General features: G+C 36.2%; 2 protein-coding genes across 2 annotated transcripts; both read left to right on the top strand.

The window, feature by feature from the left end:
• The first annotated feature begins 1,217 nt into the window (after nucleotides 1–1,217).
• Nucleotides 1,218–5,398, top strand: LOC103963346 (uncharacterized protein At4g26450-like). The gene is given in 5 exon segments (XM_048569995.1): nucleotides 1,218–2,192; nucleotides 2,195–3,683; nucleotides 3,857–4,046; nucleotides 4,303–4,357; nucleotides 5,072–5,398. Coding segments are annotated over 5 exon segments (2,241 nt in total). The 5' UTR covers nucleotides 1,218–1,741; the 3' UTR covers nucleotides 5,128–5,398.
• A 5,630-nt stretch (nucleotides 5,399–11,028) lies between these two features.
• On the top strand, nucleotides 11,029–17,476 carry LOC108866515 (putative disease resistance protein RGA3). The gene is made up of 5 exons (XM_048570074.1): nucleotides 11,029–11,276; nucleotides 11,363–12,269; nucleotides 14,273–16,929; nucleotides 17,068–17,130; nucleotides 17,286–17,476. The coding sequence occupies exons 2-3, from the start codon at nucleotides 12,027–12,029 to the stop codon at nucleotides 16,130–16,132; spliced, it is 2,103 nt and encodes a 700-aa protein (XP_048426031.1). The 5' UTR covers nucleotides 11,029–11,276; nucleotides 11,363–12,026; the 3' UTR covers nucleotides 16,133–16,929; nucleotides 17,068–17,130; nucleotides 17,286–17,476.
• The last annotated feature ends 5,266 nt before the right edge of the window (nucleotides 17,477–22,742 follow it).

The raw sequence follows: 22,742 nt of genomic DNA, 5'->3' as shown, positions 1-22,742 counted from the left end.
CCCTCCATCGATGTGGTAATTGAATTCTAGGAAGGTGAGGGAATTGGGAATCCATTTGCTCTTTCTATTATGCCCTCTTATCAACTTGCCGTTTAACCGAACAAATTAATCTCGTGAGCTTGAATTTCGGTTGGGTGAGGGTTAAAAATCCAATAGATTCAGGAGATCTGCGGTTCGCATATGAGATCTCATCCCCGAACACCAAATCACTGTCGTTCATGAGGCAATGGTCCAGTCGCTTCGATACCGCGGAATGCACGCGTGGACGTAGCTCCGGACGATGACGTCAACATCAGTATCTCACGGACGTGCTTATCGCTCACCGGCTCATCCTCCTGCGACATCACTTTGACAATCGCGATCTTGAGGTCTAGGGCCAAATTGCTCATGTTTCTAGGTTTTTTCTTCTGCAGGGAGGGAAGATGAATGCGGCTGGATTCTTTCTTTGGCCTTTACACAATAGTGGACATTTAATTCTTTAATTTAACTAAATAAGTAAAAATAAATAGTTAAAATGTTTTTAAAAATAAATAGAATAAAATAAAAGAAAATAGGGTATTTTAGTAATCATATTAATTCTGATTCTGATTTAGCTGAATTAGTAAATAACTTTTACGAACTCAATTTCATTTTTATTTCGATTCCTGAACATTTAAGTAAACAGCTTCAACAGAAATCTGATTCCGATTCCTCTTCATTTCAATTTATCCTCAATTCAATTCCTCCACAATCCAATTCCTCCAATTTTGATTACGGTTACGTAAACGAGTCATTAATCAGATTTTGGGTCCTATTAATTGGGTATGGGCTTGAAGCCCTGGATGACCCAATACTGAAGTGTTGGGTAGTACAACTGGACCTGAAAGCCCAAAGTCAGCAATTTTCTTCCTCCATTGTTTTTTTAACCAAACTCAAGATTTTATAAAATTTTGAGTTGAAAATTAGTTAAAATACGCCATTACGGATTTTATATAATTTAATTTTTATCTTTTAATTTTAAGAAAAACCAATGAAAAGACTTTGAAAATTTTGAGTTTTAATGATAATGACAAAATAAAGGGTAAAGTGAATAGTACCATGGTTGATTTTTTAGTGTAAAAATATAGCTTTTCGTTAAAATGAGCAATATCGTGGGTTTTTCGTTAAAACTCTGTTAATTTTATTCCTCTTCTTCCCAAAAAGTAAATACCTAAAAAAATCAAAATTTCTGAGTTTCCCAAAAAAACAAAAAAAAATGCTGCTGATCACAAAAAATTGACTGATAAACAAGCTCGGGTACCATTTCTTGGAAAAAGGGGGAGAAAAAATGGAGGGAGCCAGGGTTCTGAGATTGTGAGTGGGAATTTGACGCAGATCCGCTCTTGAATACTCCGATGACACAAATTGGGAGCTGGGTTTGAATGAATCGAATTTGAAATTCCCAAATTCCAGAAAGTAAAGGTCGGAATTTCAGCGGTTATTCTCCATAAAGACCGAATCTGTTCTTGGAAGCTTTGAATCTTTGAATCTTGGGTATGAAAATTTGCGAGGATCAGAACAAAGGGTTGTGATTTTTCGGTGTTTCGATTTGTACGAACAGCTGGTGGTTGGTGGGTAACCGCCATTTGAGCTCAATTCTGTGAATTTGCAAGGTATCTGAAATCTGAAATCCCCAAGAACCCTAATTTCAGCGATGCGCTGAATCTCTGAGGATAATTTGTAGAAATAACTTGTATTTGATTTGTGTAGACACAATAAAAATATGCATGCCCGGAATCGGAATCCCGGAAATGGGTACAGGTCCAATTCCATGGGCATGGGGATGGGCATGGCTCCCAACTCTCGGATCTCTCCGGAGGGTTCTATGAGGGGGCATGGCTTTTACAGCACCGAACACCGCAATTTCAATCGGGGTTTTGGCCGCCCGAAGTCTTTCCAACCGCCTCCAGCTCCACCACCGCCTCCACCTCCTCCACCCCGGAAAGGCGATATCTTTACGGAGGCGGGGCGCCTTGCGGCGGAGTATTTGGTAGCTCAGGGCCTGCTGCCTCCAAATGTGCTGTCTGCCAAATGGCAGAACTCCAAGAAGCAAGTGGGGGAGTTTCAGGAAGCTGAACAGTTGCAAATTGCAGCAGAGGGCCGAACTTCAGCTCTTGCCCGGTTGGGGAATTCGGTTTCGGATGGAGGTTCTAGAAGGGGAAGGTTTGGTGTTGATGATTCAGCAACAATGCAAGGAATCAGTTCAAGGGAAGGAGGAGAAATGCGGCTGGATCGAATAGGGGCGCTTATGGTTCCGACTGGGGCCAAGAGTATGGGAGGGGTGGTTCGTTCACTGATAGGCACAGTAGGGCTTCCTCTGATATGGAGGGGGATGAAGGTTCTGTATCTGGACAGCATGAGGAGCAGAAGCTCAGTAAAGATGGTTGTAATAATGGGTTGCAACAGAACTCCAGTCCAAGTGATTGGGGACCGAAGAGCGAGGATGCAGTGGATTCAGAATCTAAATTAGACAAGAGTCAAAACCACGATGAGGATATGAGCTCAAAGCCAAGTTCTTCTGGTGCTTGGAAAGATGGTCCAATTGAAACCGATGAAGTTGGTGAGGAACCCTCCAAGGTATCTGATATAGAGATGAAGGATCAAGATTCTGCCACCAGTTATGAAACCGAGAAACATAACGTATCGGAGAACTTACCGATTCAGCTTAGGGTTCCGGAGGCTGAGGTTGAGGGTGATTCCTCAGGAAAGAATGGTACTGATTTGCTGACACTCTCCAAATTTGCCAAGGTGCCCACCAGAATCCGCTCGTCGTTGACTTCTAGGGGTCCAAAGGTTGATCCAGTTACAAATATCCAGGTGGGGAGCACCTCCGACGTTGCTGTCCAACCAGAAGAGTTTCAAGTTTTAGTTGAAAGCGGTTCTCTTGATATTTCCACAGGTGCCACTCTTTCGGATAAAACTCCTCATGAGAATGATCTCAACCCCGAATCTTCTAAACCTCAGTCCAGTCAGTCGGCTGAAATTTTAGTAGAATTAGATCCTGAATATGGTATGGAGCAAAACAAACATGGAAGATCCCAGTCTTTGCCAGGTAGAGCTTTTGTTCGTGAAGACGAGCAAGACTCAAGTCAGGGACCAGTAGGGTTTAGGAGTTCCAGCTTTGTAGTTAAAGAAAGAGTTGAGAAAAGGGCTTTAGAAGTACACGATAACCTGGGAGGAGCTAAAAAACCGAGACAATGGCTTCCTTACATGGTTGCAGACACAGATGAGTGTTTCCAACGTCCTAAATTGGGTGAAAAGAAAGAAAGTTCACAGGAAGAAAACACTTCTGCTGATGAGCAGGTAATTATAGCTAATGATCATGAGAGCTCGGTAATGAATGATTCCCTTTTCCAAAAAAATGGAAGTGAAGCCTGTATGGAGTATGTGCAAGAAAAGCAGCTTTTTCCAAATTCATTCAAGATCTGCGACCTTAATCTCATGGATGCACATGAGAATCGTGATAGTGATCATGCAATAGATTATCCAACTGTTTCTGGAATAAAGAAAGAAGCAGAAACTGTTGATATTGATTTGTCAATGAGTAATTCCAACTTGTCTGGTGAAAACAGTAGACAAACCATCGATGTTAAAGAGATTGAGATCATAGATTTAGAAAATGACTCCATCCAAGAAGATAAGACCTTCAACAATACCGAAAGAAAGTAAGTTTTTCCTAGCTGCATTCCGGTTCATGATTATTGATTTAGTTCTCCCTTCAGTTAAGTTTTTTCTGGGGGTGTCAAGTAAAGCTGGTAGTAGTTTGTACTTTTATATTTCTTTCTTAGTTTCTTTTACATGTATTTATGTTTGTGTTTTCATGTTGTTCAATATACAGGACAGATGCTGAATTTACTCCTCTAGATGGCTTTACCAACCATGCGCAGAATCCTAACGATATCCCTGATGTTCAAGATGGTTATGGGCTTATGATTTCAGAGTTGCTGGGAACTGATTTCCCAAGTTGTTCAACGGTACCAGGGGATCTTAATCCAGTGCATAATGAAATTGACCTTCATAACGGACAGGTACTAACATCTGTTGCTAGATTAAGTTGTTAGTTTTGCAGATATGAAAGTTATTAATGAATCCATTGTCCTGGTGGTTATTTGGTCTCAAAAACATATAAATGGATTACTTGAACTTATACAACTGCACATGTGCTTCTACTGCATAATTGCCCATGTGATCTTTTGTCCTTGGCTGCTTAATGGAAAAGCACCGCTAAGTAATTTAGCATACAGTATACAACTGATATTTCTGTTATTTTACTTATTGTTTCAGCCAGCTCTTGCTGACGATGATTCGATATACATGGCGCTGGGAGAAATACCATTAAGTATGCCACCTTTTTAATCACTGGTTTGTTTTCTAATGAATCTCAAATACCTGTCAAGTTCTGCTGGGATGGTGTTGGATTTTTATCATGTGTGTTAGAACAGAACATGTATAAGGTTATGTGCTTTTAATTGTTACATGCCTTGTACCAACTACATACAAGTTGGGACACAAATATCCCGATATTTAATCAATTCTGACAGCATTTGGTCTCTTGAATCTTACAACGAGTCGAATAAGTAGTTTCTTTTTACACTTTTAAAACTGTTTCAGGTACGGCGATGGTGGGTGAAAGTCTTGACGGAGATTTTTCCTTTCCCTTCAACTGCTTATTCGTTTGAATGTGTTGCATGCACACTTGAGAAAGGAATTGTAAATTGATGATACTTGATGTAAGAACATGTTTCTCTCCAAGAAAAAACTGAATTAAAAAGCAAAAGGCTAGGGTGAGTTTTATTCTTTGCTTGAGGTAACTAATAGTCAGTAACATACGTTTGCTTTCATAGTCTTGTCTTCCACTTTGCAACATTCTGGAAGAGAACGGAGTCTGATTGATTAGTCCAGGAAACTTCTTTAACTGTATTGTTATGAGTGTCGTGACAACAACGCGCCAGCAGTTTTTTATTTTATAGGTCAAAACTTTGTTCCTCTTTTAAAAATGGTTCTCGCCATTCGTTAATTTTCATATCTAATACTTCTAAAATTACCTGTGCAGCCTTTTTGAGGCCCTGGGAGCAGCCAACCCCACAGGAGTATGAGAAGCCCTTTTGATCCAGCCATTCATAATATTGCTGGGATGTACAATTCGGTAATGCTTAGATCATTGGGGGTTCTTTTGTCCCATTTGCTTCATTTAAGTGGCAATCTTTGCTTTGATTGATTTTTATTTTTTCAGTTTGTTAAGGGTGCAAGTCTGTTCCTCTGGTAGGAAGTTTAAGGATGTTAAATACTTTTAATTTGCTGTTACACCTTGTTTTTAACATGAAAATTTTAATCGTGTTGATTCGCATTTGGCGGTAATGGTTGAAGACGCCATTTGTTATTCGCCATTGACTTGACGTATAGACTGTTACACCTTGTTCTTAGATGGAAAATGTTAATAATGTCGATCGACAGAAATGGTAGAAGAACTCATTCGCAACTTTCCTTGCTCGTTAAACATCTATCGACGCTATATGTATTAGATATTAATGCGCAGTAATAACGTATGAAATATTGAAGATCGATGATCTATGCTTGTGATGATATATCGTATCGGTGTTTGATAAACGTTTAGAAGATGCCTATCCTATGATTATGAACATATTGTAGCATGGAATTTTGACCCTTTTTTGTTTAACTGTTTGCATAACATTTTTGCTTGTGGTACCAGTAAGGAAAGTGTTGCCTTAACACTTTCATTTCCTCTGGTTGTTCCAAGAACCCAAATCTCATTGAAAAATATGCAGAAATCGAACCAAAATTGGGGGAACCAATCGGACAATAAGCTGTATATGAATCACGGTTTAATGAATCTTTGTTTTCTAGCCTGTTTCGTGTCCGTTTAGCTATTTTTGTATCAAAAGTCTGTCCATCGAATTCATTTTGTTTTTCAGAGAAATTACAGACCTCAAACCTGTTCAACCGAACATGCTGTGTCACGTCCTTGAGTGGACAGATTCCCACTTCTTCATTGGAGAAACGGTTCTCTGTGTCATCTTGATATGGAATATATGTATTTCAATTTGAGATTTTTACTTCTAATAGAATATTATGTCACGTCAAAGAAACTTACGTGCAACTAGACGAAAGATTAACAATATTCCAATTGTCATGCACCAGTAAGTGTCACTTGCCTAAATGGCATCGCCTGACGGACTTTGGATGCCACCATTTTGACGTCCTCGATGCAGGTAAGTTTTTGTCGGATTGGACCTTAAATGTAAAAAGGGATCTATTTCCTTGGCATTATTTGTAATACTTGATACTATTAGAATGCGAGCTTCCATATTGTTTAGTCATCGTATTTGGTGTTTGATACTTGAAGAAGGAGATTGGTCCCTTCTTCCAGCAACGTGCATGGCATTGGCTTTTGCATTGCACTTTCCAATAAGCTTAGGAAAATGTAGAAAGTATCTCTCATAATTTGTTTGCTGCACGTGGTTGGCTGCTATGTTCCAGATTATTTAACCCAAAAATGAAAGAGAACTTTAACGAAAAACTTCCGGTGCTGTTCACTTTAACGAAAAACTACATTTTTACACTAAAAAGTCAATCCTGGTACTATTCATTTTATCTTTTATTTTGTCCTTATTGTTAAAACTCAAAGTTTTCAAACCATTTTAATTAGTTTTACTAAAATTAAATACCAAAATTAAACTTTGGCACTCTATTCATTTGTATTTACTATTTATAGCTAAGGAGTCATTTTTCTTTATAAAAGAAAAGTTTATGTATATGTTTTCGATTGTAATTTGTTTGTAACAATAAATAAGTTATCGTATGCAAGTAGTTAGGTGTTTTCTTGCACTCAATTCAAAGAACCTGAAATAAAATTGGCAAAACTAAGAAGCATTCGATAAGCTTTTACCTCTTACATTATGTTTAGTTTAGAGAAATAAACTTGAAATTTGAGCAAAAGCGAGAAAATTAACATGCACCAATTTTCTTGTTTCGATTCATAAATATAGAATTTTATAATTTCCGCAAGGAAAAAAAAAACTGTAAATAGGGGTCGTTTTCAAATTTCAATGAGTGAGCATTTAAAAAAAACACAAAAAAACTCAATCACGAGTGGCCACCACGACCTACCATTACCCACTATCATCGTCACCAACACGACTGCCACTACCACTACATGTCGTTGTGGCCCCTGCTGCTGCCATTGCCACCACCCACCATCATCGCAACAATTATTGTCACCACCCCACCTTCATCACCGTCGTCACCCGCCACCACTACTAGCACATTTCATAACCACTATCTTTTATTTATATATTAATAACTGAACATTAAATTTCGTATTCAAAGTTCATTGTTTTTTAGGTTAATCAAATAAGAAAATTCACAAATTCTAGAAAATAAAATTCATTATTTCTATTTTTGTCATTTTGAAATTCTTCAGCAATTTTAAATTTCTTCATCCAAACACAATGTTAATCTCACTGAAGTGATAAGAAAAGTATGCGACAATAATTTGATATTGCGTAAGTATATTTTTAGAATCATTATTTCTTTCTTGGATTGGTAATTACCATGTGGGAAGTTGACACGAGTAAAGAAAACCATGCTGTGAGACATCATCCTAAGCGAAGTAAAATTCAAAAATAAAAAAATAAAAAAATAAAAAAACACACGAAAAATTCTACAACGATTAACCGCCAATAGCATGAACCAAGTGAATGAATGGCTGATTATACAGTCAAATATGACTAAGATTCACGACATATACTATACTGGGATCCATGCTAGAAAAAAAAAAAAGACCCAAAAACAAGTTATGGTGCTGTGAAGTTGTGAACAGCTATCATGTTTAAGGACATGAACTGTCTGTAGCAGTACTTCGGTCGCACAACTAGGAACCCTAAAAAGGAAAAATGTTCCTCACAGCTGCAGATGACATCTATCTTTATATCTTGGCATACAGCGGCTGTACAAGAGTTTTGGTAAAATCCTCACGGTCACAGTAATTATATTTTATCGACTAATTTAGCACGAAAAGGACTCAGAAGCTTTTTAAACAAGCTAGTTTTAGAAAGTTTTTTCATTTAATACAAACAATGTCGTTAAACTGGAGGGTTAAACTTTAAGACCAAACATAAATATTCTTAACCACTTGAATTGTAATTTTTTTCCATCTAACGTTCGAACGTTGTCTATAAATATTAGCCACTTTTACCAACCTTGAATGTTTTAAACATATAAAATGCAGCAAAATTTGATTTGTTCTACCATCAATTTCATAGAGGGCACAAAAAATATTTAGCAAAACCTATCAAGTTTCCCCTTTATACCCATCCAAATGTCTTCCTCTTGAAGGATTTTGCTTTATATATACTAACCTTCTCGACAAATTTGTCGAGCTGCTAAAAAAATCGATCTATAGACTCTTTCACCAATTTAAATGATTATAAAGGGGACTGATCATTTAAATGTGACTTCATTGTTTTGTGCCTCTTAAAGTAGCACACATAGAAGTTGTGCATGAAACATAGATAACATAGATATTTTAGTAGGTTTGTCATAGCATTGAGTTTATAAATTTTGAATCAAAATATTCCCGTAGCATGGAGATAAAGGAGATAGTGGTATAGGTTTTCTTTTTCTGATGCGGGATATATTGTTGACATGCAATGTGAGCTTCATATGCATCAACCGTCTTGATCAATCTACGTCAAATCCGTCTTGATCAATCTACATATGCACATTTGACTAGCGTTTTTTTTGTACAACTGATGCACATTTGACTAGCATTTTTTTGTACAATTGATGCGTTGAATTTGATATGCATCAACGATTATGATGGTCACGATTAGCCTACACGTGCACTCCCGCATGAACTATTATTAACCTTTGATAGTTTGACGTGTTGTGAGTCTCATATGCATCAATGGTCACAATCAACATGAGCACACGTGCACAAATTCTAGCACTGCTCTGATGAGGCAAAACCTCTTCCTACCTTCCTCATCCGTTCATAATGACTAGTGATCTTTACTTTTTTTATACTTATTGTACCTTATCAATATACTCACAACAATATCTTTTCATGATAGCAATGCTGAAGTGGATTTGACATTGTTGCAACAAAAAGATCATTTACCTTTCTTATGGCATCTTATAATCTTAATCCATGTAAGTTCTAGCAGCAGACAGAAAAGTATAGCCTTGAATTATCGTTATAATAAATAAAGTTCGTAAACGAAAATAGAAATGTAAACTAATCCAAATGATATTATTTTGTGTACAAAAACTGTATATTTGTGGACTGAAAGAAAAAAATAAAATAAAATGGGTTCCACACATGCAGTTCCGACACCAAAAAACTCCCAATACAGGTTCTGGTTCTCGATGTATGTTTCTGAAAACAATTCGAGCTCATGAGCCAATTCAGAAATTACCTTTAATTCGTCCGACATGTATGTCTCAGCCACGTTAATATATATATATATATATATATATAGAGAGAGAGAGAGAGAGAGAGAGAGAGAGAGAGAGAGAGAGAGAGAGGAGTAGAAGACGTTTGGATAGAAACCGTGGGTGTTTTTGGAAAGAATGAGAATTTAAGTTTAAAGATGCGATGTAGATAGAAAAGCGAGTTACCCGTATTGGGGTTAAATTTAGAATTGTTGATTGATATTAAAAGAGCCAAAATGCAAAGCATTACATCGACAACGATGAGACATAAAAGGCATTGAGTAAATGAGTTAGAACTTGAAAGCAATTTACCAAAGGATAATTCCTAGAAGCATTAAGGAAGGAAAGAATAAATGAACGAGAAGTAGACACATATCTAAAGCAAATAAGAATATAGCCTCACTTATATTAAGAATCTAGACAAGGAGGTACACCCAAGGAGAAGAAGTGGGCATATAATGACCCGGTACACTCAAGGAATCAAGGAGGAAATATATTCAAAACGTAAGATACTTGGACGCGCCGCGGAAAGAAGGAAGGAACTAGGTGTGTCTAAAGCAAAGGATCAACAAGGAAGAGCAAAATTCAAAATGTAAAAAATAAAAAAATTAGTGACATAAATAATAAAATTTCTCATCACTTATATAATAACACGTGATGTACCACTTGTGTTATGAGCACAAGGAAAATTTTCTCCTAGATTTGAGCTTCACTGCTAGTTTGAGCCCGTGTCATCGCTATTTCAATTTTATTTTTCATTTCTATTTGTTTCATGTCTCTCTTAACTTATTGTACTTATTTTTTTTATCAATATATTCACAACGATGCCTTTTTATGATATAAATGCCAAAGTGGGATTGACATTGTTGTTTGATTAAAAAAAGTTATTTACCTTATTCTGGCATCTTGTACTCTTAATCCATGTAAATTTTACCAATAGATAGAAAAATATTGCCTTGAATTGTCAACAGGCCGCAAAAGAAAGGAATTTCCCACTAATCCAAATGATGTATCTTTAAATAAAATAAAGTTCGTAAATGAAAATAAAAAGCATGATTTCTTGTTCAAGGTTATTTGAGGAAAAGGAGCTAAAGTGCAAAGCATTACGTGACATCAACGAGACATGAGGGCCAATATGTATAGTAAAGGCGATGAGAAAAAGAAGTTAGAATTTGAAAGCAATTTAGCAAAAGATAAAATTTCTGAAAGTATTAAAGAAGAAAAGAACAAGTAAACGAGAAAGTAGACACATATCTAAACCAAAGAAGAATATATCAATTATATTAAGAATCAAATATATCCTTGGAAGCATTACCAAACAAATATTTCCTTGCAAGCACCACGGTAGGAAGGAAATAGAAGTGTCTAAAGCAAAGGATCGAATGTATCCTTCAATTAAATTCAAAACGTACGTAAGATAGTTAGCGCACTAAGGAAGGAAGGAACTAGTCGTGTCTAAAGGAAAGGATCAAATATATCCTTCAATGATTGAATACACCACCTTTTCACGTTATAAAAAGTTAGACCTACCGACGTCTCTTGTCTATCATATCATCCTCCATTGCACTTGCATTGCATCCAAGACAGAAATTAAACACTGTGATTAGCTGAGTTGCAGGAAATTGAAGGAATGGCGGCTGAAGCTGTGCTTACTTTTGCTACCGAGGGAATACTGAAGAAGGTGCTTTCACTTGCTGCTCAACAATTCAGTCTTGCATGGGGTTTCAAAGCTGAGCTCGGAAAGCTTCAAGAGTCATTCACAAACATTGAACTTTTGTTGAATGATGTTGCCGACAAACCACAAGGTAGTATATATTTTTGAATTGTCTTGTAATCTCTCACACACATGCTACAATTACAAGGTATTTAACTTCTTTTCATTCTCTAACAGGTGGGCCAATAGAGGCATGGGTGAAGAAACTCAAAGACGTAGCTCATGATGCTGAGGATGTCTTGGATGAACTCGAGTACGAAGGTTATCGGCGTAAAGTCGAAATCCAAAACCATATGAAGAAAAAGGTTCTTAACTTCTTTTCAGTCTCCAATCCACTTGTATTTCGTCTTCAAATGGCGCATAAAATTCAGAACATCAATGCATCCTTGGTGGATCTCGAGAGGAAAGCTTCTCTTATTGGACTAGCTTCCAAGAATAAAGTTGCAACCACTCAGGGGATTAGATGGGACAGACAAACCAACGCATTCATTGGCAAAGACGAAATAACTGTTGGAAGGAAAGATGATGTGTCAAAAATAGTCACAACCTTGACCAACTCCAAATACGATCAAGAAAATCTTGCGGTTATGGCCATCGTGGGAATGGGAGGCCTCGGAAAAACAACATTGGCCAAGGAAGTTTACAATGAGGATTCGATACACAAGTTTTTTGAAAAAAAGATTTGGATTTGTGTATCCGACACTTTTGACGTCAATTTCATCCTACAGCAAATGTTAGAACAATTCTGCTTTTGTCTCTTAACGAAGAGTTGAAAGATAAAAAATACTTACTCGTACTTGATGACGTTTGGAACGAAGATTCCAAATTATGGGAGAGTTTCATGGAATGTTTGTCAAAGCTTAGTTCTGCTAAAGGATCCAAAATTATGGTCACCACTCGCAAAGAGAAAGTTGCATTAACCTCAGAAAGGCTACTTCCACGACATGTATTGGGAAAACTTTCAGGGGATGAATGTTGGTCCATCATGAAAAATAGAGCTTTCACCAATGGCAGTGATCCTGAGTTTGATACAATTGGAAGGGAGATTGCTGAAAATTGCGGTGGTGTTCCGTTGGTGGCAAAGGTGCGTACTATTATTATGTATCATAACATGAAATCTGCACCTTTTTTATATTTATTTGTTTACACTGTTTTCATTTATAAATCAGGAAATTTGGGTATTAGGGTTTAAACAAGATGATTTTTAAATTATAGCATGAATGGTTTTATAATTCTGAATTAGATCCTTCTTTTAAAACCACTTTGACACATCATCTACAATGATATCCATACGTTTTGCTATTATTTACAAGCTTGCCATTTTTTCTTACCTATTGCCAGTCATGCAAGATAATTGTATCCCATACAGGGCAATTTTAATTATTACGTTAATGCTAAGTCAGTTCTCAAATAGAAAAGAAATTTAACTATTTACGAAACTTTAGGTCCATTAATTTAGGTGCAACTATTTTGATTAGGTACCTTAGTCATTAGTTTCATTTGTATCAAACGAAAAAAAGGTATGATATTTTATGTCCGTTGACTTAAGTGCAAATATTTTGTTCGATACATCATATTTTTATGATTGAAAATATATGATTACATGTGACCTAATAATAAAAAATAAAAAAAATTACAAAATTGATTAATTAGAAAATTTATGGAAGGCATATATGGTTGGTCCTCAAATGTGTTAGTTCAATTCAAACGAGGTAAGAAAATAAGCCAAAATGGCTCCTAAAAAATGCACAACACAATAGAAACAGTTCCCTTAATTACACAAGGGTATTATAGTAAAAAACAAATAGTTAATCTAGAAGGAAAAAATAATAAATATGATGTGGAATATAACTGTTGACCTAAATACTAAGTCAATAAACTATTTTCAAATGTATAATCTTACACCAGACATTTGTCTAAAAGTGAAATTATGTAAGGATTAAAGTTAGATTTTCTCTTTATAAATTAGGACAATATTTGCCTCCACCCCATTGGGTGCACCACCTTATAAATTAGGACAAGGTCTTGTGAAAAACGTATTTTGACTGTATAAATTTCAGAATCAAAACCATTCATGTTTGTAATCATCATTGGAATATCATCATTACAAAAGGGGTTATTTAGAGATAGGTCATTGCAACTCTTATTTTCTATACAAAAAACCATCTAGTGTTAAACATCCAAATAAAACTGAAATTTGAAAGTATGTCATATATGCAAATAAATAACCTGTTATTATAATTTATAAATATTTGCAACATATGCCACAAAGATATTATTACTCACCCTTTTTTTTTTTTTTTCATAAATGTTATTCCTCAACCTAAATGTGTCTTCCACATATACCAAAAAAATAATATTTTCTATAAATAATATATATATAGGTAGATTAATTTATATAAAAATAATATATAGAGCTATATTAATCTATCTTGTTTAAATTTCAAGGGATAGGTAAATTTACTAAATTATTTGTATTGCAATATATATAGCCATAATGTGCTAGATGAAAAATAATTTACTATAAAATTTTGGGTACATTATATAGCTATAATGTGATAAATAAATTATTTTTACAATTAATACTCTTATTCTAAGTAGGTACACTAACATATAGATAGGTACATCAAATTCTATGAAAAAAAAAATTAGATACATTATTTTGTCTATGTTTCATACCAAAAACAACATAATATATCTATCTATTTATATTTTAGCTAGGTAAAATAGCATGCTAATAGGTAAATTACTTTTACCGTAAAAACAATTTTGAACCCTAAAACGAAATTGTGGTGGTCGTTGATAAAAAGAAAAACATTTTTGAGAAAAAAATCCTGATCAAATAATAAATTATAACATTAATGCCTTTTTTTGGGGGGGGGGGGGTGTTGTGGAAAATCATTAATCTCCCCCCCCCCCCAATTTTCAATTTGCATAAGATTAATTGTATATGTCAAAATGTAATTAGAGGTATTTTAGGCGTTAAAAAAATATGTGAAGTTAAATATAATTAATGAATTTACTTATGTACAACCTATTTTTTACATTATTTTAGGACACCTTTGAACTCACTAATCCAATTAATAGGTTTTGGGAGGCATTTTGCACACTAAAAAAAGTGTTGAAGAATGGTCATCGTTTAAAAACAGTAAAATATGGGACAACCTATTAAAAGAAGAAGATAGAATTATGCCAGTCCTGAGGTTGAGTTTTGACAATTTAGAATCACCATCATTGAAGCAATGTTTTGCATATTGCTCAATGTTTGAGAAAGATGTTGAAATTCAAAGAGACAACCTGATTCAACTTTGGATGGCTCAAGGACTATTCCGCGCTTCGCATGACGAAAGTAAAGATATGGAGGACATAGGCAATGAATATTTTGATATTCTATTGCAAAGCTCCTTATTTCAAGATGCTACGATGAGTGACGATGGCATTGTTAGCAAATGCAAGATGCATGATCTTGTGCATGATCTTGCAGAACATGTATCCAAATCCAAAAGCTTGACGAGAGATTTAGGTGGCATAGATAATACATTAGAGATTCGACATGCTGCTCGGGTTTCTACTTTTGATTTGGGACAAATTCCAAAAAGAAGTGCTGGGAAATTGCGGTCACTGTTTTTCGACTACGATGAAGTTCCTATTAACATTCTTCCACGATTCAAAGCTTTACGCTTCTTAGATTTAAGGAATGCTTATATTGAAGAATTTCCAGTTTCAGTCGGTAGGCTGAAACACTTAAGGTATCTTGACATTTCCAATAAAACCTTCAAAGCACTCCCCAAATCTATAGGCAAGCTCTATAACCTTCAGACATTAAGAGCAACAAATTGTGCCTTTAAGGAGTATCCAAAAGAACTGCAAAACTTGATCAACCTGAGACATATTTATTTTGATGAGGATATCAAATTCCCAAAGGGGATAAGCCGGTTGAATTGCCTTCGAACATTACCTTACTTTTCGGTGGGTAATGAGATTGGTCATCAGATTGAAGAGTTGGCTGGCTTGAAACAATTGAAGGGTCAATTAATTGTTCGTAATCTGGAGCATGTAAAGAATGGAGAAGAAGCAAAGAAAGCTAAATTAGAGGATAAGACGAAAGTATGTCATTTGGAATTCAAATGGACAGCAGATAGGTTAACAACTGATAACAATGAGGAGGAGGATGTCCTAGAAGGCCTCCGACCATATCTTGAGTTGAAGAGCTTAAGTATTGAAAACTTCATGGGCGTTAAGTTTCCATCGTGGATGATGAGTGGGTCATTACCGCTCAACAACTTGAAGAAGATTCAATTACTTGGATGCTGCAAATGTGAAGTAGTCCCACCGCTCGGTCATCTACCCAATCTTACAGAGCTTGAGATTAGAGGAATGGCTAACTTAAAATGTATTGGAGCAGAGTTCTACGGTTATGGTCTTGTCTACAATGTAGCCACAACAAGTAAGGAAACAATTACTTTATTTCCAGCGTTAAAAGTATTACATATTTTTGATTGTGGTGATCTAATTGAATGGAAAGAAGCACCGCTAAGTAATTTGCCAAATAGGCCAGACACTCTCCCTCTCCTTGAGGAACTGACTATTGAGAGATGTCCTAGTCTAGAGTTGATCCCAATTACACAGGGCATGGCATCTCTACGAGAATTAAAAATTGAATATTGTGGACGATTGTCACGCCTACCAAGTGGGTTAAAGAGCTGCACCTCTCTCCAGAAATTGAATATACATAATTGTCATGGATTATCAGGCTCATTCCCATGTTTGTGGGCCTCTATCCTGAAATTGAGTATACAGAGTTGCAATGGATTATCAGGCCCATTGAGTGTATGGGCTTCTCTCTTGGAATTGAGTATTGGGAGCTGCAATAATCTGACATCAATTGAAAGGCAGCGTGTCCCTCACTGCCTCTCTTCAGAAATTGACAATCTGGAATTGCAGTGAATTAGCAAGCTTACCTGCTCTTCCACAACAGTGTCCCTCTCTTTAGGAATTGGACATATGGGAATGCCCAAAGCTATCATGGTTTGGTGTCAAAAGTGGGAGAGTTGAGGAGGAGGATTGCAATAGTCTTGGACAACTGTGGATATGGAGTTGCCCAAAGATAGCGTCCTTTTGTGCCCAAAGTAGCAGAATTGACGAGGAGGAGTGCATTAGTCTACAATCTACTTCAGACTTGCGCACCATGACCTCCCTTCGAGATCTGAGGATTTACAATTGTGAAAGATTAGAAAGTTGGGTGAGCAGCCTACAATTCCCACTCTCTCTTGAGGATCTGTCAATACGTGGTATGCCTAATTTACACATTCTTCCAAGTTTAGACCACCTCCATTCTCTCCGTCATTTGAGGATCGGTGGGTTCTGGGAGGAGCTCGATTCCTTCCCTGATTTTGAAGTTGGATCATTAATGCATCTTACAAGCTTAAGGTTGTATGGTTGGCCTAAGCTCAAGTCTCTGCCTCAACAAATTCAACACCTCACTTCTCTAACAGAATTGTGGATATCTTCATTTGAGGGAGTGGAGACTTTGCCAGAATGGTTGGGTAGCCTTACATCCCTTACATGGCTGCAGATTCGAGATTGCAAGAATCTGATGAATTTACCAAGTGTCCAAGCTATGCAACGCCTCACCAAATTAGAAACCTTGCGGATTTTTAATTGTCATCCCCTTTTAGAGGAAAGATGCAGCAGGGACAGCGGCACAGATTGGCCTAAGATTTCTCACATTCCACATATCAGAAGTAAGTTTTAAATTATTGAAATCAAATTACAGAGCTAACGTTTCTTATTTTATTCCGTGTCTCCAATAGTACTACACTCAAATTTAAACTAGTATAACATAATTTGTTTATCCTTCTCCCTCTTCTTTTAATGATCAGTATACTTGGATTGAAACTACGCAACTGGAACGATGTAGTGCAGTAGGTGCAAGCAGAGTCCAGGTACTGAAGCACAAGATATGTTTTTTTACAGAAATGTGGTGTTTGTTGCTTTAGATATTATTTCATCCTTTCATCCCTTGCATGCTAATGACTTTTTATCCCGATCACAATGGCAGTGGTAGATTTACCACATTTGTTGCTTCCATCTCTTGCAGGTTGCTTATTCCATTGGCTCCTGCACAATGAGGAAATTTGTTTATATTATCCCGAGACTTGTTTTCAGGTTAACGATGTTAATATAATACATAGAACTCCTGTAATTGCTTTCTTGTGAAGATTTTAGACTCATAGTTTCGGGGCTACTTGTAATATGCGCAGTGATTTGAATACTATTGATTTTGCGTCAGTAATTGATATCACTCGAGTAACTTGATGAACTGTTGAGTACCTGTATTATTGCTGAAATTATTGAGAGAGAGATTATCATGAGAGTAGCCATGTGAAATGTTCATTTTGCAGCAAGTTAACTTGACCTTGATATCACTCATGAGAGTCTTCGAGGGCTTGTTCATTTATGGAACTCACTATGACTCAGCGGTGGCAGGGTATTCTGTTGAGGATGTAAAATTCTATGGGATAGGAAACGAAAATGCTAGAGGAGAGGTATTCCTGCTGCCAAAATTGCAACTTAAACAGTACGCAAGCTTTTCTGCTATGGTCATGTCAGGCTATCTGTTTACTAATACTATACATAATTAGTTTGAAAGTTAAAACTCATAGTGATTTCTTTCTTGCAGCTTTTTACTTGCTGTTGGCACTAAGTTGGGGCATGTAATTTCTCAAATGTCTTGCGAGGTTGCAGAGAAATATATGATGCCAACAAATTTGAGGGGACTTAATTGTTCATCCTTCAGCGGATTACCTTTGGTTCTACAGGCCCAGACTTGTTCTCTCTGTGATTTTAATATACTGTGTTCTGTAATTCTTCTCAACTGGCATTTTCTTCTTTAGCTTCAATTGACAATCGAGAATTCCAAATTCCGAGGTACCAGAGGAATTGTAGAGTTTCTCGGTTAATGGCGTGGGAGTACTTATTGTGAATCTAAGTTGTTGAACCATGACTGGAATGTTTCTTCAAGATGTGAGAAAGATTGAAATTTGTTGTTTATATTTTTCTTTAAGTTGTTTTGGTGTTATCTTTGTACTGGGATATTGGGATTCCGATCAAAGCTCATGGGTGGATCAATATCATCCTTCAACTTCAATCATGTTTCCCTAATGGTCCTGAGAGATACCCAGTAGTTTTCCACTCGGAAGACTCGTATCGTTCCTGATGTACGGGGAGTTTGGGAGTTAATTATGGTAGTCTTCTATCCACAGGTTGAGACACAGTGTTGCTTGCTTTTTTGTGGACGTGAACACTGCCAAAACACTCTTTATGTATCAGCTTACGACATTGTTTCTTCCTGGGTCAGTTATCGACTGACTTTTTCTAAATTCATCTATTTGCATTAGGTGGCTTTCTCAATTGAGAATTCATTTTGATCCACTGTGCTGCTTACTCTTATGCATTCACCCCTTCTTTAGTTTGTGGCACTTCCCTGAAGCGGGTGGAAGCTTCTACGGGCTATCGTGTGTACATAAGAAGAAAATGTCCAATCAGAGATATTGACAAGGTAACATTATTCCTAGTTTTGTTATTTATTAAGAAAAGAAACTTTCATTATTTTCATTTGACGGAGTGGAGACTTTGCCAGAATGGTTGGGTAGCCTTACATCCCTTAAGGAGCTGAGGATTCTTTCTTGCAATAATCTAAAGAGCTTACCTAGTGTCCAAGCTATGCAACGCCTCACCAACTTACAAACTCTATATATTGCTGGATGTCATCCCCATCTAAAGGAAAGATGCACCGAGGACAGTGCCACGGATTGGCCTAAGATTTCTCACATTCCAAATATCGCTAGTGAGTTTTTAAATTCTTGAAATCATATTACAGAGGTCGTGTTGCATGTTTTTCATTTTTGTTCTTTTATTCTGTCTCCTCTACTACTACACAAAAATTTAAACTAGTTAACAAGGTTTGTTTTTTCCTTCTCCCTCTTCTTTTAAATCAGTTGAGGTCGTGTATGAAGCTTTGCAACGCCTTGCGAAACTACAACAAATGCATTGCGGAAAAACCAAAGTATGTATACAGTTTGATATTCAGGGGATGGAACTTTAAGGGGAATGGCTACACAGTTCTCCAAGAGTACTTGTATTCCATATTTTTTGTACAAACAAATCCAAATGGCTCGAACTTTTTGCATTGAAATTAAGTCATGTAAGCTTTTCAAACCACACCTGCTCTTCTCTTCTAATTGATCAATACACTCTACAGTTGACTTCTGACTTACTATATATGTTGTGTGTTTCCCACTGGCATCTATATTTCTTTTGGCATGCTGTGGCCGTTTTCAGGATACTCAATGAGTGGAAACTGAGTCCAAGTGCTGATGTACAAGGTATCAAATTTCCGTTCACGGTATTCAAATCTTGTTATAAACTTGGAAGAGCAATGCCAAGACTTGCAATCATGTAAAATTATGTTCAGATAATATAAACATAGATTTACTGCAATTGCTTTCTGTTTGTTATTATTCTTACAAAGTTTTTTGGGTGAAATTTTTAAGGTTACTTGTGATTTCTGAACAGTTTTTTTCAATCGCATGATGAACAATGGTTTGGATTCAGTTGATTATTTAACTGCTATTTCAAATCCCTTGAGTAACTTGATGAACTGTTAAATGCCTGCATTATTGCAGAAATTAGGTAAAGAATCATCAGTTGCAATGCTAGGTTAGGGATTTTATAATTTGGCAAATTTAAGAAATCCGTGGAAAGGTCTACAAACCCGAAATTGATAAAATTCACCATTGGCAGGTTTGGAAAGGAGCTCAATTCCATTCCTGATGTTCAAGGTTGATCATTGCAGCTTGAATTATTACATTTTAAAGGGTGGCCAAAGCTCAAGTCTCTGCCTCATCAAATTCAACACTTCTCTTTAACTGGTTTATATATCAACTACTTGAGGGACTGGACTTGAGGGACTGGAGACTTTACCAGACTTGTTGGGTAACCTTACATCCCTTATAGAGCTGGGGATTAGGAATTACAAGAATTTGATGAATCTACCCTTTGCCAAAGCTATGCAATGCGTCCCCACTTTACTGTCGGAGTGAATTAAGCAACGTAAGTTTTTCAAACTCCACCTCATTTCCTCTTCTAGTAATTGAGTCAACTTGCTATATATGTCGTGTTTCCAATAGGCATATATAACTCTTTTAGCATCCTTTGGCATTTTTCATGACGCTCTTACTCAACTGGAACGATGTAGTGCAGTAGGTACAAACAGAGTCCAAGTAGTGTAACACAAGATATGTTTTTCCATAAAAGTGGTGATTGTTGTTTTAGATATTGTTTCATCCTTCTTTCAGCCATTGCATGCTAGATTTCTCATTCTACCTTGTTCGGTAATATACTTGCCTTACAGTCCTTTTCAAGCTAGGATGTAATTTCCGAATTGGATCATGACGTTGTTGTTGAGAAATATATTGAAATCGAACCGGATTTGGTTGTTCAGCCATAAGTCAATCACAATTAGTCACAGAGCTAGACTAGTTTTGATTCTGATTCACATTGTTTTGTTCCAAAACTTTTTAAGTGGAATTCTGCTTCTGGCCAGATTGTTATCTCAAAGTTATCGGCTAATGATTTTTTATCCTGATCACAATGGTAGTGGTACATTTATCACATTTGTTGCTTCGATCTCTTGCAGTTTACTTACTCCATTGGTTCCTGCACAATAAGGAATTTTGTTTATATTATCCCGATACTTGTTTTCAGGTTAACGACGTTAATATAATTTATGGAACTCCTGTAATTGATTTCTTATGAAGATTTTAGACTCATAGTTTTGGGGCTACTTGTAATTTCTGAATCATATGCACAGTGATTTGAATTCTGTTGATTTTGTTTGTAATTGAAATCGCTCGAGTAACTTGGTGAACTGTTGAGTGATATTATTGTGAGAGTACCAATATGAAATGTTCATTTTGCAGCAAGCTCATTGGACCATGGTATCACTCATGAGAGTCTTCGAGGGGTTTTTTACTTTCATGGAACTCACTATGCCTCAGCGGTGGCAGGTTATGCTGTTGAAGAAGTAAAATTGCAACATATAAAGTAAGCGAGTTTTTCTGCTGCGGTCATATCAGGCTATATGTTTTAAGGACAAGGATTATCTGCCCTCCCACTTTATATTAACGTGTGGTGACGGTTAAGCCACGTTAACATTTTATATTACTATTTATTTTTGTCTAATTATCTCTATAAAAAAAATATATAAAATATTGACGTGGTTTAACCGTGACCACACAAAACAGGAGGACACCGGAAGTGGAAAGGCAGACAATCCTTGTCCATGTTTTAATATACAGAATTAGTATGAAAATTAATACTCATGGTAATTTCTTTCCTGCAGCTTTTACTTGCTGTTGGTTACTTGGTCATATACGATGCGAGGTGACCTAGTTGTTCATTCTTCAGCGGATTACCTTCGGCTCTACAGGCCCGGACTTGTTCTCCAATTCTTCTCAACTGGCATTTTCTTGTTTCTTCACCAAATTCTTTTCAAGTGGAATTTTCTTCAAGATAGCATGTGGTCCAATATTCTGGTGGATAGGATGTTAGATTTCTACCCATGCATTCCGGATTTGAAGCTCTCCATTTCTGTAAATTATTGTTGTAGTTTCGAATTCCCGCCCTCCCCCTCCCTAATAATCGTCAATTTTCTTTCTTTCTTTTCAAATGTTTCTTCAAGAACATTGGGTAAATTAAATTTTACCACCTTGGAGAAGAACGTAACGTATGTCAGGATTCTCCTTCCACCAACTCAGAATCTTAGAGAAGAACTTTTCATCTTTAGTTTCATTTGTGTTCCATTCTAAATCCATTTCTTTACGTTCCTTTGTCTTTAAAAAAAAAAATATGAATCCTAAAAACTGAAATAAATTCGTTAGCAAACGGGTTTTAGATTGATATTTTTATGAACTCAAAAAGATTATGCCAAAAGAATGCAAATGATTCGAGTCCGACGCAACAAATAATTTGATATTGCATGAGTATTTCTTCAGAATCCGATATATTTATTTTCTTTCTTGGATTGGTAATTACCATGTGGGAAGTTGATATGAGTAAAGAAAGCTATGTAATTAAGGCATTTTGGACTAAGCCAGGTAACAAAAAAAGGAAAAATTCTATAACGGTTAATTGACTGTATCACGAACCAAGTGAATGAACAACTGAATATGTAGTCAAATATAACTAAGAATCACGATATATACTATATTCCTACCCATACTAGTAACTAATATAATCCTAAATTTGATATCCCGTGGATTAAAGGAAGTAGATGTCAATAGGCAGTTACTAATAATTAGATTGGTTTTTTGAAAAAAAAACAATAATATGTGAAATCTTTGGATTTTTTTTATTTTTTATTTTTATCCTTATCCTGCATGTACAACGTTTGAATCAATATAAGAGCTTTTTTTACCCTATCTTATATATAAAGTCAACAATGAATAGTGTTTTTTTGGTGTCACAAGCTTCACTAAAAATTAATTGGACAAAA

This window comes from the organism of the source record quoted next, unplaced genomic scaffold (genome assembly GCF_019419815.1).
Source record: "Pyrus x bretschneideri cultivar Hongxiangsu unplaced genomic scaffold, Pyrus_bretschneideri_v1 Contig51, whole genome shotgun sequence".
Classification (NCBI taxonomy): Eukaryota; Viridiplantae; Streptophyta; class Magnoliopsida; order Rosales; family Rosaceae; genus Pyrus; species Pyrus x bretschneideri.
Note: the sequence above shows the minus strand (reverse complement) of the source record. Positions and strands in the feature narration are given on the sequence as shown.